Raw genomic sequence first — 17,993 nt, 5'->3', positions numbered from 1 at the left:
TAATTTTGCTTGGATTTTTCAACAAAGCATTTATAAAATATGTTTTCAAAGAAATCTTGGTTGCACAGATGTTGTGTACAAGTTTTCATCCTGATCGTGGAACTTTGCATCGACATAGAGTGAATCTTGTTGCGCTGATTTGGCATCAACATATAATTCTTCTTCTGGGAGCGAAACTGGAGTTTTTGGCAAAGATTTAATTTTGCTGGGAACTGAGGGGGGTAAATAAGTGTTTGGTGAACTTGTGTTTCTTTCCGTAGAAATGTTTAAATTTAAATGTTTTTCTCTCACAGCTTTGACGAATACTTCTCTCCAACTGTTGTCATCAACATAAGAGACACCTTGATTATCAACTGACTTTAACCTAACCTTCTGAGGGTTGTTTTTTATTGTTGTTTGAATCCCAGCTAATTCTTCACTTAGTGTCTGAAGTAAATCCTTATATGTATTTGCACGTTTCTTAGCAATGTTCAAGTTTAATGTCAAATCGCATTTGAATGTACTTGACAAGCTTTGTTTGTTTGGAGGCGGAGGTCTGGAAACTGGTTTTGCCTTTATTCGGCTTTCTGTAATTTGCGACAATTCATTTGCAAATGTGTTGGCAGGTTTAATGTCCCTGTTAACAACTGGTTTTCCATTTTGTTCTGATGGCCTGCGTAGAGGTGGAGGTGCTGTGAGTGGCATTGGTGGCACATTGGTAATGGAGGTTCGTGCTGGGGATTTAGTCAACTTTCGTGGAGGAGCCACATTTGGAAGAGGTGGAGGCTCAACAGCACTCAAAGTTGCCTGCTTAACACCACCATCATCCTTTTGTCTTTCTTTCTGTAACTTTTTGGGTCCAACAAAGCCTACAAATGAATAGGTGTCATCACTTGCCGACACAACTTTTGCAGAGTCCCTAAAATTTGACTTTGATTTTAGTCCATCAGTTTTTGCTTTGCTTGGAGCAAAAAAACAAGTGCAAGGCAAAACGACCAGTCTGTCCAAAGGACTATCCCCGAAAAATCCCCAATCCTGATTAGCTAAAGCATCGAGTGCACTGTTAATGTAAAAATGCTTGTTTTCCTCTCTTGGCAAAACAACAGCCTTTTCCAGACACTCAGTTGCAGTTGTGTAATCACCATTAAACAAATGCAACAAGCTTAAGTTCATGAGTGCTTCACAACAAAATAGCTTATGTTTCATCCCAAGTTGCTTATAATCAATGCATGAATTTCCACGCAATGCTTCCATTGCATTTTCAAATTTTTCAATAGCTGATTCAAAATTGTTATTGTAGGTTAAAGCCACACCAAGTTGATAATGTGCAACTGCCATATATTTATCTTTAGAAACACATTCTTCAAAGGCAGAAACTGCATTCTCGTAATGTTCAAGTTGAATGTGACACATCCCAACATTAAAAGTAACAGCTGCAGAGGTTGGCTGAACTTGCTGAAAAAGAGATAAAGCTCTGAGCCAGTCTTTATCCTGGCATGCTTCCATCCCATCCATGTGATGAAGGACACCTTGCTTACTTGCCATAGTTTCAGTCCAATTACAACAAGCTATGCAAGTTTTACCTGACAATCAACAAGGTAAATATTTTATCACAATCACCCATGTTTTCCACCATTGCAACTTAGTATTTACCATGGTCCTCAAAATTTTCCACATGCAATGTACTTGGAAAGATTCACCGCATTAATTATAAATCGATCGCAGGACAATCTGTTCCAATATTTATACTTTTTAGTCAATGAAGACTCACTTAACTTGTTATTTGCCTCCATTTTAACCAAAAAGCTCCAATTGTTTATTTAAATTGTTGCAAGACAAATTGCAAACTTAAAACGACCTACGTGGTGCCACAGTTCAAGAATCACTGGATAAAGCACCATAATAGCTATAGGCATAATATAATCGTTTTAACTGGAAAATAACAAGTAATATAATAAATTATTTTCGATCTTGTTGTTGCAGCAATGCATTCTACTACGTGGCAACTAATGATTTTAAACATTTTTTTAAACATAAAAAGCCCAAAGTAAAAATATCATTTTTCAGTCTACAGCAAAACATTTCTATGACTCTGAGATATAGAGTATACTATGCTGGGATGAACAACACAACATCGTGTTTAGTGAAGTGTAACAATATTAACCTTTAACCCCCTGGGCATGGAATATAAACATAACAAAATATAAACATCAGTAGTTCATCCGAAAATGTTTGCTACGATAGAAATTTTTATCATAATTATACGTTGCCAGTGTTTGTTAGTTTATGTAAAAAAAGGTCCTGGCAGATTTTATCTATCTGATTTTAGGCAGCTGTTAAAACGCACTCAGGAGTATCATTTGGCAAGCAGGTTGGTAATCTGATTCGACAGATTGGGTGTCATTTATATCAGCTTTACTGTGCAGTGTTAAGACTCTTCTGAAAGGCTAATTTCTCTGTTCTTATTGCTGTTAACTGTTTGTCTACACTTTACTGTGTTTATTTTACATTTGATTGCTGCTGCGTTACCTTATGTGGAACCATAATGTTGATCTTGAATGAAGCCTGTGTTCTTGTTTAGGATTTTTTTCACAAATGACAATGGTAAGCTAAAAAAACGGGTTGATATGGGTACCTTATGTTATGTGTTTATTAGGTGTTGGTTGTCCAGTGTTCCAAAACTGTAATTTCAACTATTTTTTTTCCTTATTTGTTCTTTGGTGTGAAATTGCACATTTATCAAGTAAAACAAATACATTTTTGCCATTTCCAGTGAAGCGTTTTTATACGCAGGAGCTGTCATTGCAAATTAAATTTCAATTGTTAGTCATGCGTGTGAACAGGCGAGCGTGGCTACTTTTGATTAGCGTGTTTATGGCCTTTGGCATTAATCCAAGTACAAACGTTTACAGTCCAAAGCCAGTGTAATTTTCGCCAAATGTTCGCATTAGAGCGCTCACCAGCTGTTTTGTAAGAGCAATTTCTTCGACGTTTGTTCAGTGTTGTTGTGACTGGGACAACTTTTATTGAAAACCTTAACAGAATAAATATATGTAGATATTTTTCCCATATGGTTGATTGTTAATTAATGCTTCTATCCGAATTGCTCGGTGTTGAAACTTTAGGACATTGGCATGTCCAGGTAAACTTTGTTATTTATTCAGGGATTAAACGGTAGTGACGCCAACAAACCGGAAGATGTCGTCAAAGAGTTGGATTGGGAAGACGTTTCGAATCGACTCAAAGACGATTACGAAAAAAAAGTTTGGTTGCAGTTGTACGCGGAGTGTCAACAAATCGTGAGTGCCTTTATTGTATGTCAGTGTTGAAAAGTTTCCCCTGCGTTAAACACTTGAATACTTTTTTAAATGAAGACTATTATGTTTATCGATGCACAGCGCAAGATAAACTCTCTTTGCCTACAAGTTGCGCGCAGTGTGTGTGTATGTGTGGTATATCCCCCACATAGCTGAAGCGAAGCCAGTCAGTTAGTCAATCGACAGCTTCATACGACGCTTAGTCTAGGTCAAGAGCAGTAAACACGCAAGATATTGGAGCTAAAAGGGGATATTTGAAGGTGTTATATGCCCACAATGAAAAATTATTACTTGCGTTTAGATGTATTTAGATGGTGTCATCTTTGCTGCGAAGACGGGCTTGATGATGGATGTGTTAAATGTCATTCATTTGTACAGTTGATATTTTGGCGTTGAAAGTGTGAGGAATCTCCAGAAGACTTTACGTATGCTGTAGATATGCGCGAATTGTGGCATCGAAAGAAAAAAGTTAATTTAGTGAAAATTTTGAAGTAAATCTGTGCTGGGTTGAATCTCCCCTGGTGGCCGTGCAGATTTCCACTCGACAAACACAAGAAGCCAACGCGAAGAACCCGGTGCATTATGTCACCTCCCTGTTTGCTGTTGGCTCGGGCGAACCTGAGCAAATAACTCGACGCCACGGAAATCTGGAAGGCTAGGGGGGATCGCACGCAACCCTTACATTATTCAGCTTTCGTTGGCATTCAAAATTTACTGATAACCGGCAAAAATTTTCCTATATTTGAGCGACAGGTGTCTGTAAATTATTGTCTCGTACAAGAGTTACGACAGATGGTGTGGTATTATTATCACTCGACCGGATGGCGCCAAACTGGTTTATTTTATTCGGCTAAGCGTAGTTCTTCACCAACCGCAAAATCTTATCTCAGCATGTTTCGTTATTGCTGTTCTTCTTCGATCTTTTTCTTCTAAGTCAAAGTTTTCCTTTGAAACGTCCATTAATTATACGAGGTGTTACTGTTAGTCAAAGCTTTCCGGGAATTCTTTCCCTTGAAACGTCACAGAAAGTTAAATACGAGGCTTCTGTCACATTTAGATTAAAGGTTGGCTCCGCAACCGAACTTAAGTTGCTTAACATTGAATGTTAAGCAGAAGGGTAACAAGTTACTTATATCATAAACCGTTCATTTGTCAGTAAATGGTTGTTCGTTTTAATGTAAATTTTCTTCGTGGCAGGAAGCCTGGCTGGTTTGTTGTAACAGAATAAAGTTGTGATCATTGACCGGTGACAGTCTGGAAGTTTTGTTGTTTTTGTTTCTTTTGTTGTGTAAGTACCAGCACGAGACGAGGTATCTGTTATGTGAGTGACGGCAATACTTTTTATGTTAAGTAAAGAGTCTTTCCATTGTGACGCCAGTCCGTTTTGACCAATCGTTTCTGTTTTACGTTTGGTCTGGATAAGAAAAATTAGTTATGAATAAAAAAGCAAAAAGCAGCAAAATAAACGACCTATCAGATGCGGAAGCCGAAGCAGACGATTCAGACCAAGAATTACCGCCAGTGGTCGAGGAGAAGCAGTTGGAAAATAATAAACCAACGTCGAAGGGACGTGGAGATGAGGACGCTGACACAAAACATGTGAATCGTCGCCAACCGAAACCAACAGAACTTTCCTCAATTATGGAGCAGCAAGAATCAAGTAACGACCAGTCATCCGTGAAGTCACATGACACAAGCAAGAAAATTATCCGCCGTATTTCGTCATCATCCACATTCGCAATTTTTGATGGCGATTCGGGCCGGAGCGAATCTAACAGCACAACTTCCTACTTCACTGGATCCTCGTCCCTATCTGGTCCAAGTAAAAGCACCAGGACAGAAACGAGTAGTCGCAGCAGCGCACCAACCATGACTAACACGTCAACTGTGGCTGCTGGTGTCGGCGACGCCAATAGCCGTCTTTTGAATATGGCTCTGAAACGAGAATGGAGCCAAGTTGATGTTGCTCTTCGTTACATGGCAAAGTGTGACCCTGGGTTGTTTGTTGTCGATGACGTAAGACATTTAGGATAAGAACCTTGGTTGTTTGTAGTTAACGCATTGTATGCTGGTAGACATCAACGCATTGTATGCTGGTAGACATCAACGCATTGTATAAAAAATCGAATTTATTTTGACAGAAAAGTGGAATGAACCCATTGATGTTGGCGTCACGTGACAACCGGATTGTAATTGTTGAAAGACTGATCGAGATGGGGGTGAATATCAACGACCGAGCAAGGGTAAATTAAGCCTATGCGGGTTAACAAACTGCTTCGTTAAGCCCGGTAAATATGCTGTGTCATATTTTACAGTTTTCAGAAATAAATATTAGGCTCGGTAAATTCATTTGACAAATATTAGTCGAATTACCTGTTTCCTGCCCACGTAAGTGCGGAAATATCGGTTGAAATACACGGTTACGACCTAACCAACTTTCTGTGGTGGTCTGTGTTGACTTTGTGTGGCAATCATCTTTAGAATTTCCGTTTCCCTTTCGGGTGACGTAATAGGTTGATACGTTTAGTGCAGAACGAATCCTATATTTGTAAAATAAATCCTGTCGTAGACCGAAGTTGTTGATATCTTGTAATATTTGAAGGACGGACAATCGGCGATCCATTTCGCCGTTGCAACTGGACGGGAGGATATTGTCAACATTCTCATCAAAAAAAGAGCCGATCTCAGTCTTAAAGGCGGCGTAAGTTCAATGTTTAGTAGTGTTTGTTTTTGAAGTTTGTTCCGTTTTTTTAAGGAGAAACAGCAGCTCCCTTTACACATGGCTTGCGCCCGCTCCGGTAACAACGCTGCTTCCGTCACACAAGCTTTACTGAGAAGTACACCAAAGATTCTTAGGACAGAGCCTGACGGAGTAACAACTATTGCATTCTTTTGTTTTATTGTACTTGTGGTAAAAAAATACATTTCAGAACGGAAACATCCCCTTGTTTTACGCGATCGAAGCAAATAACCAAGGGGCGTACCGGGATTTACTGAGTCAATACGCTGAAGAACAACTTCGTTACCAGAACCCGGTAACTGGTAACACTGTTCTTCACATGGCTTGCGAGAGGAGAGATGCCGAAATGGTTCGACTATTCTGCAAAAAAGGATCACTTGTCAATGTTCAAAATGTAGGAGTTTCGTGGTCAGGATAAACGGAATGCTTAAAACTTTAATTATTACAATGTAGAAAGAAGGCACCACAGCTCTCCACATTGCTGCTGCAATGGGGGATATTCTTATCATAGATTGTCTTTACGCCCATAAAGCTAACCCTGACCTTGTTGATCACCTTGAGAGAACGGCTTTGCACATAGCTGCGTTAAAAGGTTAGAATAATTTAAATCCTGGAACTATTTTTTGGCAAATATCAAATGTTTTTAGGTCAAACTGCTGTTGTGGAACTTCTTGCTGAGAAATTTCCCAAATCTGTCTTGCGTCGTACCAAGGTGAAATTCATTCGTCTGCGTTGTAAGTTTTAATCAAATCTAACAAGAGATATTTTACTAGGATGGAAGTACTTTGATGCATATTGCATCAGAATGTGGACATCCTGAAACTGCTTTGGCTTTCCTTAAACGTGGCGTTCCACTCCATATGCCAAATAAAACAGGTACGCAAACTTACCGGTCCTATTCATTTTGATAACCTTGTATTTACCACGTTGTATTTTGGTACTTCCACGAGTAATATGTAAACCGTTGTTCTTTTCAGGAGCCGTCTGTCTTCATTCTGCAGCGAAGAATAACCACGTGGATGTGGTTCGCACTCTCCTCAGCAAAGGTGCACATGTTGACGCAAGGACAAAAGTAAGATACTTATTATTATCTTGACATTATTACATTCGTATTCTTTCGTGAAGGACAAGTTGACGGCATTACACGTTGCTGTGAAGCACTGTCGCCCTCTAGTGGTGCAAATGTTGCTTGGATTTGGTGCTCCAGTTCAAATCAAGGGAGGGGAGAAGCAGGAAACTCCACTTCATTTGGCATCACAAATTTCTGATGGTAACGTTTTGCAGTTGCAACAACATATATGTTGCTTACGATGTCGTTGGCAGGTGAACAGGTCGCAGAAATGTTGATTAAATCTGGGGCTGATGCTAATTGTCCTCGAGATGATGGTGAAACTGCCGTACATATGGCTGCACGAATGGGAAATTTTAAAACTTTTAAGCTTTTGTTGGATGAAGGAGGTGACTGCAGAACTCAATCAAAAGTATGTCAACCGCTGGTTTTGTCGATGAAGCAGACCAACATATAGTTATTGTACAGACTGGAGAAAACGCCCTTCATCTTGCTGTCCGCCATTGTAGATGGGAGATAGTGCAATGCATGATAGAGTTCCTCGAATCGAAATTCTCGACATACGAAGCCACGATGAGCGTTAACATGGAAAACGTTGTAAGTGAAACGCTGCGGTCGAATAAATACCACAAGAAGTCAGTTTTAGTGAAATTGTAAATGGTCAGCTGCCTATTGGGCGGATATAGTTTCTTCACCAAATAACCTCCTATATCTTTATGTAAGGAAGGGGTGACACCGATGCATCTTGCCGGGGAACTTACGCAAGAGCAAGCCCACTTTCTAAATGAAGAAGTAAAGATTGTAACCCACTTATTACAATATGGAGGTGACGTGAACTTCTGTACAACTTACACCCAGGTTTATAATCCAGTCGAAAGGTGCAACGAAATTCAGTTAATAATTTGTTTTGTTTTAGGAAACCCCTTTGCATTATTGCGCAAGATCAGGAAATGACAAATCTCTGCGTGTTTTGCTTGAGTTTATCAGTAAAAACAACCAGAAAATGCCAGGCATCATCAACAGACAAGCAAAGGTATTCATATTACTATTTTCTTCGCTTCAATCAGAGGAATAATGTTTTGCGCAGAACGGTTGGTCTCCCTTGCTATTTGCCAGCGACGAAGGTCATCAAACGTCTGTTGATATCCTTCTACAATACAGCGCAAGGGTTGATGTATTTGATGAGGTGAGAAAAAAAATTAAAAATGTTTTTTTTTATTTTCTTTTTGTTGGCATGGGCAGAATGGAAAAGCGGCACTCCACCTAGCGGCAGAAAATGGTCATGACGTCATTGCCGACATGCTAATCAGAAAGAAGGCTTTCGTGAATGCTAAAACCAAGCTCGGCCTGACACCTTTGCATTTGGCTGCGCAAAGAGGTTACAACAAACTTGTAAAGAATCTTTTAAAACCATTTGGAACCGATCAACGCGCTGCGATAGATGCTCTTAGTTTGGTATGTTGTCATGGTTACTGACCAATGTCCCATACTCTTCTGACGTCATTGCGTTGCTTAGGACAAAAAGACGCCTCTCCACAAATCTGCAGAGGACGGAATGATTGACGTTTGTCGAACCCTCCTGGAAGCTGGGGCTGACGTTGAGGCGGTTGACAACGTTAGCAAGTTTTACTGAGATGTTCTTCCATCCTTTAACAAGTCCACTTTTCAGAATGGACAAACCCCGCTACATCTCGCTGCTGAGAACGACCATTCAAACGTTGTGAAAATGTTTCTTGCTCATCAACGAGATTTGGTGACAAAAGCAAACAAGAATGGTTGGACTTGTGCTCATATTGCTGCGTCGAAAGGGAGTGTGGCAGTCATACAAGAACTGTTGAGTTCCAATAAGGAAAGCGTAACCACAGCAACCAACTCAGTAAGTTTTACTGTTAAAAGTGACTACCGTGTAAACACTGCTGTTTATTTAGACAAGCAATTCAACTGCTCTGCACTTGGCCGCAAGCAAAGGTCATGCTGAAGTTGTCCAAGAGCTGATACTAAATGGAGCAAATCTAATGGAAGAAGATTCGGTAGAATAATTTTGCTGCAATTTTAATTGCTAAAAGTACAACTAATTTTCGCCTTGCGAAATAGTCGAAGGTTGTTTATTCGGTCGAAAGTAAAACGTTTAAACTACACCTAAAAAGATTAACAGCTGTTTCTGATAAACTTTTAGGAAGGAATGAATGCGCTACATCTAAGCGCCAAACACGGTCATTCAAATATCATAGATGTGATTGTGACTAACAAAGAGCAGATAGAATCAAAGATGAATTTGCCATTGAACAATTTGTGGCAGACAGTCAGCTCAAAAACAGGATTTAACGTCTTACATGTTGCAACGCAGTCAGGCAATGTATGATGGCATGTGTTTTGGAAATGTACAAATTAACTAAACTGTTGTTTAGGAAGAATTTACACGGGAAATGCTTCATAGGATAAGGGCAGCGGAAGCAAGCCAGCCTCCTGGAGTGAAGGTTGATGGAATAAAAGATGTCAGTAAACCTAACCCAACTTCCAAACCTGTTATTTTTAAACAAATTAACATCCAACAACAAAACCGTTTATTGCTGGCATAAATAAACCAAAAATAGAAAAACAAATTCCAATTTATGACATTTTGAAGGTTTAACATATTAACTTTCCCACCAGTACGGATTCACTCCACTTCACCTTGCCTCCCAGTCAGGTCACGTCAACTTGGTCAGGATGATCCTTAACTACCCTGGTGTCAGTGTAGAAGCTTCTACCATGGTGCAGGTAAAAATACCGCGAATAAATTATTCCGAGAAGCCTTAATTGTTGTTTTTGTAGAGAGCTACTCCCCTTCATTTAGCCGCTAACAGTGGTTACGTCGATGTTGTTGGACTTCTACTCAGCAAATCAATATCCCAGTTAAAATGTGTTGATGCCAAAGGTTTTACGTGTTTACATTACGCAGCGGTATGCGGACACTTAGACATGGCATCGTTGTTGATTGGACAAGGAGCAAATATCGATACACCAGACAAGGTTCCAGTTCTCAAAACTTTTAAAACAAAAAATGCTAAACCTGATGATTCTTCGTTAAGAACGGATTAACCCCCCTTCATCTGGCAGCAAAGTCTGGTTCGCTGAAGATGGTGAAATTATTGACAGACACCGGAGCTTTAACCAGCAGCGAAACGAAGCAAGATAAAAAGATCGCTCTTCAGTTCGGCGCTTTGTCTCGGCATTATGTAAGAAGTTACTTTAAACAGCCTGACATTAACTTACGCAACATTTACATACAGAATGTTGTCAGCTATTTACTGAAGTGCGGTCACGATACTTCAAAACTAATTAATGACAAATCGTTTGTGTGCGATTTGATGTTGGTTGCGAAATCACCGGTGTCCGCGTCCCCAATAGGAAACTTGTCCAAGCAGCACAACACTGCTGACGAGAACCAGACTACCAACATGGAAATACTGGAAGAATTTGTCCTTGTTTCGTCTGCGCCAATCGACACCGCGGCCAAATTGTCGCGTGCATTCATGATGTCCAGTAACCGTGAAAAGGAACAAGCCAAGAATCTTACAGAATGTTCGATATACTGTGAGAATCTGGCTGTGGATCTTCTTGAAATATGCAGGTTGGCTTTCTACAAGTACTGATAAACAATTAGAAGTAAATATTTTGTCTTTCTTCAGTGCCGCGAACGGTGCAAACGACATATTAAAAGCGACAGACCAAAAATCAACGCCATTTCTTGATGTACTGATCGAATGCGAACAGAAGAATGTCATAGCTCACCCAGCTGTGCAGAAATACCTTTCGGATGTTTGGGTACTTTGAGATATAACGGTCATTGAAATACTTTACAGTGGTTGTTCGTTATTTTGTGGTTAAAGGTTGGGAACCTAAACTGGGCAGATTGGAAATTTAAACTCCTCTTTTTCGCCATCTTGTTCTTTCCACCACTTTGGCTCTTTCTTGCCCTCCCGCTCCATGTCCGGTGGAGCAGAATCCCAATTATAAAGTTCATTGTTTATCTCGTCAGCCACTTTTACATGGTAAAAGCTTTGTTATATCACTGGTCGATATATAAGAAAATATAAGCAATGAAGTATTTCTGTAGGTGAGCCTGTTTGTGATGACCGTTGCCATTCCGATCACACCAATTTACAACCAAGGCGATCTTATCCCTGAATGGAATGAATGGCTTCTACTTGTTTGGATGTCTGGGGTTCTTGTTAATGAAATTACTGGGCCTGGAGGACGAACCGGCATAGCAAGGGTGTTTTCTAGTTTGTTTGTTTAACTTATTATCACTGAATAATAATAATGTATTAACTCAGATACAAACTATCGTTCTCGTGCTGAGCACAATGGCAGTCGTTGTCCACATAATCGCCATTGGATTCCCTTACAGCGACCAAGACACTAGGCTGCAAATTCTTTATGTTCGAAACATGTTTCTTTCTACTGCTATGACGTTTGCTTTCGTGCAATTCCTTGAATTTTTGAGGTTGGCAAGGAAATAGTTTTGGAAATTCGCCAAATATTTGTATATTTTGTTTTTCCAGTTTTCATTATTTATTCGGGCCTTGGACAATCATTATCGAAGGTCTTTTAAATGACCTCTTCAAGTTCGGCGTCATCGTGATGATGTTTATAGTTAAGTTTACAATCCCCTGGATGTGCGAGCAGTAGACGATAAAACCTTTTTTCGTTTAGATTGCCTTTACAATGTGGCTTGCTGCAGTCTATCAGCCAGTATTTAGTTACCAGTCAAACACCACTGCGATAGTCGGTAAGTTTGGGCAAAGTGCGTTTGAAGCAATTTCATATTCGGTTGAGATTAATTTAGCCTTTAAGCTGGATAACCCCAGGTTAGTCTGATTCAAGCAAGTTTGTCTCTAGGTTCGGTAACCGATGAAGCTCGTCTACTGAATCCACTCGATACATTCCAAATTCTATTTTTTGCCTTATTTGGACTCATCGAACCGGACAACCTTCCTCCAATCAATCAAAGTCCGAACTTTACTATTTATCTCGTTCAAATTGTGTTCGGACTCTACCACGTCATCACTCTCATTGTTCTGATCAACCTGCTCATAGCCATGATGTCCGACACCTACCAGCGAATACAGGTATAGGATTTGAAATAAGGATTTAGAATATATTGACAAGCTTTATGTCAGGCGCAATCTGATACGGAATGGAAGTTTGGACGCGCGAAATTAATCCGGAATATGAAAAAAACAAGTCTCTCTCCATCCCCGATAAACCTCTTTATAACTTGCTTCCAGTACATTAGACTATGCGTTAAACACAGAGGTATGATTTGCCTTTAGAGGTTATGCAGGGTCATTTGTAATAGTCTGTTTGATTGACAGGTAGAGCATGTGACGTAGGCATAGACAGACACGAGGAAGATGAGAATACAACGGACATCGGAAGTGATAATTATGATGTCATAATAAACCATCAAAATTGGAATTCTGGAAATCCGGTTTGTTAGAATATTAAATGTGATGAATTTGGCGGAATAATTAATATTTGTAACTTCAGGACCTCGGTGGGTTGGCAGGGAACAAGCGTGGAGATGAGAATAAGCAACGTAGACGAACTTTGCCTGTTGAAGTGGGAACAAGACACACAACCCTTGAACTCGTTGTTGATTGGAAACTTATAAGGAAAAAGTATTGGAGTAGAAAGGTGCGGAGTTGGGTTTCTTGTTGAAACTTGTAGGTCATTTTTCCATCTCGAAATTTAGGGCAAAACAAGAGTGGACAGCGACCTTATGTCGTCATTGCGACGAGAAGCTGAATACAACTTGCAATCAGATGAGAATACACAACGGAAACATAGAAACGGCGTTACCATGGGATACAATCTCGGTTCAGTGAATCCACTTTCAAGCCCCCACAGCATAAACTACGATGATGAACACAAGGCCAGCTGATAAATTGTGGGTCCACCTGCTTTTATTTCTTGCCAGTTGTCTCGCATTTAATCGACCAGAATAAAATTGAGATTGTACGGTTGATAATTCTGTCCATGATCAGCTGTCAGTGTGTAATAAAAGTTAGAGAGCAACGCTGAGAAGCGGAACTGGAAACCTTATTACTTCCTGACATTGTTAAGTAACGCGCAGTCTCCATATGGTGAGAATATTGCCAGAGAAGTCTGTTGAGTCATTGATGCTTATGAACTGGTTATAGTTCTTGCTTTTTGAAGGAATTTGTGAGCAATCATGAAAGGGGCTCTCGTCGCAGTCTTGATGGTCTTTGTTGTCCATTCGCACGCTGCAGAGAAACAAAGTAATTACAAAACATTTCAGAATGATGATTTCATGTTTGAAGAAATGGAATCCGTAATTGACAAGATCGATGACATCATAAATGACGTAAACAGTGGTGAGTGAACGGTTGTATAGCAACTAATGGCTGGTTATACGAATACTTGATATCTCGTTACTTTGTATCTAGGTAGAAATAAGGCTCAGCTGTGCAATTATAAAGCGAGTTTGTATAGAAGTGATTTTAACGTTAACCACCGAGAGCATCCCGGTCAACTCATTATGACAAAGTTACGATTTTGCGTTTTGACAATATTTTCTACATCGCTTTAACAACGGATCCTATATTGATTCAGCATTAACCTATCCCCTAAAAACTCTGCTCTGTAGCCTCATTATCGAGTAAATTAAAATCATTGACTTTTGACGAAGATTTTCTCCATCAACAAGAAAGTGATTTTACTGAACCGGAAAATCCCAACATGGAAGACGAATATAAGGACGGGTGAGTTGAAATAACCGCAATATTTCAAGGTCACCTTGTGTTGTATTACTCCGCGAATAGTGATCATATAAACACAACTGTATTGTTGGGAATAAATGAATCAATCGAGGTAATTTAAATCTTGCGGTTGAAATTGTTGATTTATTGAAATAGCAAGGTCTTAATTAAGCCTTTATATTTACTTGCTTTCCAAAATGCACCAACACGTGTATATGTTTTACTTTAGATCCGAGATGAAGTTAAAAATTAACATCAAAATGCCACAAACCACGATAAGTGAGGTGAGCATTCATGCGTCCTGAAACGATTTCTTTCTTACCATATGTTTGTACAGGACGACACATATTTATGCACAACCGTAAAATTGTCCAAATACAACGCAGAGAAACCCCTCTATATTGGTAAGTTGCCTTTAGTGCTTTTATTGTGAGTAGCTGAACGTTTTTTTCTATTTCAGTGGAATACATTCCGCATGCTATAGAAAGCGTGGCGCATCACATGTTGTTATTCGGTTGCACAGAAGCCGGGTCTACAACAAGCAACGTATGGTGAGTCATAAGACCATGGTTTTATTTAGAAACCCTCGTCAATCTTTCAATGAGTATTCAGTTGAATTGTTGTAAGTGTAAAAGTTTATCACAAACTCCCAAGTTTAATCATTTGTGAAGAGAATGTCGTTTCTATTCTTGCACACTTAGTTCAAACGGAACCTTCGTAAAAATTTAACAGGAATTGTGGTGGGAAAATGCATGGGAGCAAGAAACAATCTTATGCTCCCACTTGTCTTTCTGGTGAAAATATTCTGTGGGCTTGGGCCAAAGATGCTCCGAGTTTTCATTTACCTTCGGGTGTTGGGTTCCAGGTCGGCGCAAACACAAACATCAAATATCTGACCTTACAAGCCCACTTCAAGTCAAAGGTCGCGGCAAATGGTATAGAAATTATAAGAGCTCAATATAAATTATTATTGATTGTAATTTGTTGCTGTTTTGCAGAGTACGGTATCAACAGAATATCCGTTACCGCAGTTGCGACAATCCAACCACAACCGAATATTGCGGGAATTTATATTCTCGCCTCCAGTGACGGTTCGGTCAAACCTCACTCAACGCAAGACATGGACATCGTATGTAGGCGAGTTTGCATGCTGGTATCTTCAATATTTTTTCGTTTGACCCTAATCCCAACTTAGTGCACTTTGGTTCGGCACGATCCAAAAAGTTTGTTTGTAAATAACAATCTTTAGTTGCCTCAAAAATCAAAATAAATAAATGAAATTATTACCAGCAGTCAAATTGTGGAAATTGTAATGCCTTGATCACGATGGGCTCATTTGTAACTAGTAGGTTATAAGTGACAAGGTGAGTTCGGTGTCGCAAACCTAACTAGAATCCCAGTTAAGAAAATATCATGAACATGATTTTTAGATACCAAGGGAGAGTTGTGATGCATCCTTTCGCTTACCGGACTCACACCCATGCTCTTGGAAGGATGGTTTATGGATACAGAGTGAGAAATGAAAAATGGACGATCATTGGCAGAAAAAATCCTCAGAAACCAGAGGCATTTTATCCAGTTGAAAATAATCTGTCAATTAGGCGCGGTGATTGGTTGGTAAGTATTTTGTTTGTGGCGCTTCTAAATGCAGTGTCTCATATGTTTGTCTGTTTGTAGGCTGCAAGATGCGCCATGAAAAGCAATAGAAATCATACGACCTACATCGGTGCGACCCACAAAGATGAAATGTGCAACTTTTACATTATGTACTGGACGCCAAGATTTGGTACAAAGGGAAGTTTGCTGGAAAAATCATGTGAAAACGGTTACAGCTTTGTTCACTGGTCTCATTACTTCCTACAAACCCCTCACACTTTGTAATACGGATGCAATTATGTTTCATCACTTATGGTGGGGGTGGTACCGATGTTATCCAGTTTAATGCCATATAATGTTCCCACTTTTCATATCACAATTTAACTTGGCAAACATTGGTCATTGTTACATCACAATCAATCCCAGCTCACATTTGATCTGCAGTTGGGCACGCTTGATTAAATTGTGACGTGACAACCAATCAACATTTGATAAGTTGGCGCCGAGAGAATATTTTTCTAGTGTTGGAATATTTTTTATAACATACGTATTTTCAATGATGTATATTTGACCCGGTTTCAATGGACCATTGCATGTGTAGCAATAACAATGTAATATACAGTTATGTTGCAAATATAAAATGTGGCATCGTTGTAAATTTTTCTGACCACTGCTTTTGGTTTATGCGGCTGTGACACTAGAAAACTTTATGACCAAAGGTCAACCGAATGTCAGAATTACGCACGGAATTTCCTGATATTTTACTTAAACACAAGACCAATAAAATTTTATAACACAACATAAGCGACAAAGTTTTTCAAATCTTTTGTGGGTAAAACAAGGTATATTTTGAAACATTCCAACAATTCGCATAAGTTTTTTTTGGTCCGCAATTAAGCTGGTTAAAATAACTAAATTCTACTTTTTCATTCATAACTTTGACACGCGCGGTAAATAATCGTGACGTCACATCCAATCAGCGTTCATTCGAAATCTCGTGGAATTCTCGAACAAAGCAATTTGAAGGTTACGTTGGTAGCGAACGGAGGTTGAGGTTTGATGTGTGGTAAAAGGTAAGCATTCCATTTTCAAATAGTAAACCAGGCTAATTAAACATCATTTTGTTGGCGTATTCTATTTTTTTGAGCATAGCCATGGACTTTTTGCGTTTATCGTCATGTAATATTTGTGGCAAAGTTACAGATGTGTGGGGAAAAGCTGAATAATCCTAATGAAAAGCGTGGTGTTACCAAGTATGAAATAAATTGTTATATATTGTTCATCAGATCTGTTGAATCGAAGCAAGAGTTTCCACTGCTTTGTGGAAAGACCACAGATAATCAGGAAATATTCCACCAACAAATGGAGGCAATTTTGTTAAAATAGTGACTTTTGATATTGTACTACTATTGCTTCCAGGTATATTACAATGTAAAATAGACTGATCTCGTTAATTTATGTCAGAATTAAAGTGAATTTTCAAATTAATTGTTTCTCTATTTTGTAGCCAGTGTTTTCCAAAGTTGCCAACAACGTCTTGGTAAAGCACGATATGATACTAAATACTCTGGCATTTGTAGCAGTTTGATTGTTGAGCCGAACCGTTGGAGCGCTTGTGTCGTATATGAGCCCTTCTGTTGCGTAACAATCAGCGCTTCTGTGGCACGCCTGCAGAACTCTCCAGCCATCACGTGATTGTGATTCGGGCAATACGCGCTTTTATAATTGATCATGTTTAGATCCGTGCGGTGAAGCAATTTGTGGAAAGAGAGGGGACATCAAGACTTGCTATAGAAACTACTGGACAACACAATAACCTGATTAATTCTACTAACGACGTTCTTCACAAAAAGGGTTTGACCAACGGCTTATCAGTTCTTCTTTTACCGCCTTGTCCGCATTTCAGTGTGTTGCGCCATTAGTTGCACCAGGTGAAGCTTGGAGGGAAGGCGTGTGTTGCAAACATTTGGTAAAGCAGTATTTCTCAAATATTGCCAACACCAGTAGCGGCTCGTAGCTAGAACAAGTGAGGATGCTGCTATAGTAAGTTTCCAGCCTTTGTTTTAAAACATGATATTGCCCTGTGCGAGTGACAGAGAACAATATATATTTACATGTAGGCTACGTGCATTCGGTGGAATTATCAATTACTTTCCACAGCGTTTGCCTGCAGCCGAACTCAACAGTATTTGGGCAAATGGTTTAATTTGTGGCGTCCGGCACCAGATTTAACTGAGCTGCCTGAAGCACCATCACACGTCACACTCCAGACAGTGTAATAACAAATGAATAAGAAACAGTGACTGTCGCTTGGTGGCACTCGTGGGTTTAAGATTTATACTCGGGGTATAAAACACAAACATCCCTCTTTCAATGGAAATCCAACGGGAAATCCGAGAATCTGTGGATGAAGTTTTCGCGCAGTTTCAGCCACAGATCATTGTAGTTTCTTTCCAAGTTGGGAGATGATTAATCCCAATGATTACGCTGTGCAAGTATGTGGAGAGAATAAAAGATAAATTGGC

At 39.5% G+C, this 17,993-nt stretch overlaps 3 protein-coding genes across 3 annotated transcripts; 2 read left to right on the top strand and 1 right to left on the bottom strand.

Annotated features, from left to right (window-relative positions):
* Nucleotides 1-41: 41 nt before the first annotated feature.
* LOC145901398 (uncharacterized) lies at nucleotides 42-1,558 on the bottom strand. Its single transcript, XM_082989061.1, has one exon. The coding sequence runs from the start codon at nucleotides 1,522-1,524 to the stop codon at nucleotides 46-48; it is 1,479 nt and encodes a 492-aa protein (XP_082845187.1). The 5' UTR covers nucleotides 1,525-1,558; the 3' UTR covers nucleotides 42-45.
* Nucleotides 1,559-4,471: 2,913 nt separating this feature from the next.
* LOC145903966 (uncharacterized) lies at nucleotides 4,472-13,108 on the top strand. Its single transcript, XM_082992165.1, is given in 35 exon segments — nucleotides 4,472-5,312; nucleotides 5,438-5,539; nucleotides 5,899-5,997; nucleotides 6,052-6,168; nucleotides 6,227-6,430; nucleotides 6,490-6,628; nucleotides 6,684-6,748; nucleotides 6,810-6,912; nucleotides 7,014-7,108; nucleotides 7,162-7,306; nucleotides 7,360-7,517; nucleotides 7,574-7,702; nucleotides 7,829-7,963; nucleotides 8,022-8,138; nucleotides 8,193-8,291; nucleotides 8,348-8,560; nucleotides 8,622-8,981; nucleotides 9,034-9,135; nucleotides 9,282-9,461; nucleotides 9,514-9,600; nucleotides 9,758-9,865; nucleotides 9,920-10,117; nucleotides 10,177-10,323; nucleotides 10,378-10,718; nucleotides 10,777-10,912; nucleotides 10,978-11,139; nucleotides 11,205-11,363; nucleotides 11,425-11,594; nucleotides 11,653-11,743; nucleotides 11,804-11,879; nucleotides 11,990-12,219; nucleotides 12,271-12,406; nucleotides 12,466-12,581; nucleotides 12,641-12,787; nucleotides 12,846-13,108. Coding segments are annotated over 35 exon segments (5,637 nt in total). The 5' UTR covers nucleotides 4,472-4,730; the 3' UTR covers nucleotides 13,035-13,108.
* Nucleotides 13,109-13,304: 196 nt separating this feature from the next.
* Nucleotides 13,305-16,050, top strand: LOC145903314 (putative peptidylglycine alpha-hydroxylating monooxygenase 1). The gene is made up of 9 exons (XM_082991390.1): nucleotides 13,305-13,488; nucleotides 13,803-13,875; nucleotides 14,102-14,156; nucleotides 14,210-14,276; nucleotides 14,333-14,423; nucleotides 14,605-14,807; nucleotides 14,871-15,009; nucleotides 15,303-15,489; nucleotides 15,550-16,050. The coding sequence occupies exons 1-9, from the start codon at nucleotides 13,326-13,328 to the stop codon at nucleotides 15,751-15,753; spliced, it is 1,182 nt and encodes a 393-aa protein (XP_082847516.1). The 5' UTR covers nucleotides 13,305-13,325; the 3' UTR covers nucleotides 15,754-16,050.
* Nucleotides 16,051-17,993: the final 1,943 nt, after the last annotated feature.

The sequence above is a fragment of the Ascidia mentula genome, chromosome 5 (assembly GCF_947561715.1).
Source record: "Ascidia mentula chromosome 5, kaAscMent1.1, whole genome shotgun sequence".
Lineage (NCBI taxonomy): Eukaryota > Metazoa > Chordata > Ascidiacea > Phlebobranchia > Ascidiidae > Ascidia > Ascidia mentula.
Note: the sequence above shows the minus strand (reverse complement) of the source record. Positions and strands in the feature narration are given on the sequence as shown.

Coding starts and splice junctions, on each gene's coding strand:
- LOC145901398 (XM_082989061.1), bottom strand. CDS start 1,524: ATGGCAAGTAAGCAAGGTGTCCTTCATCACATGGATGGGATGGAAGCA.
- LOC145903314 (XM_082991390.1), top strand. CDS start 13,326: ATGAAAGGGGCTCTCGTCGCAGTCTTGATGGTCTTTGTTGTCCATTCG. Junction 14,277..14,332: donor AGAGAAACCCCTCTATATTG/GTAAGTTGCCTT, acceptor TTTCTATTTCAG/TGGAATACATTCCGCATGCT. Junction 14,808..14,870: donor GTCAAAGGTCGCGGCAAATG/GTATAGAAATTA, acceptor GCTGTTTTGCAG/AGTACGGTATCAACAGAATA.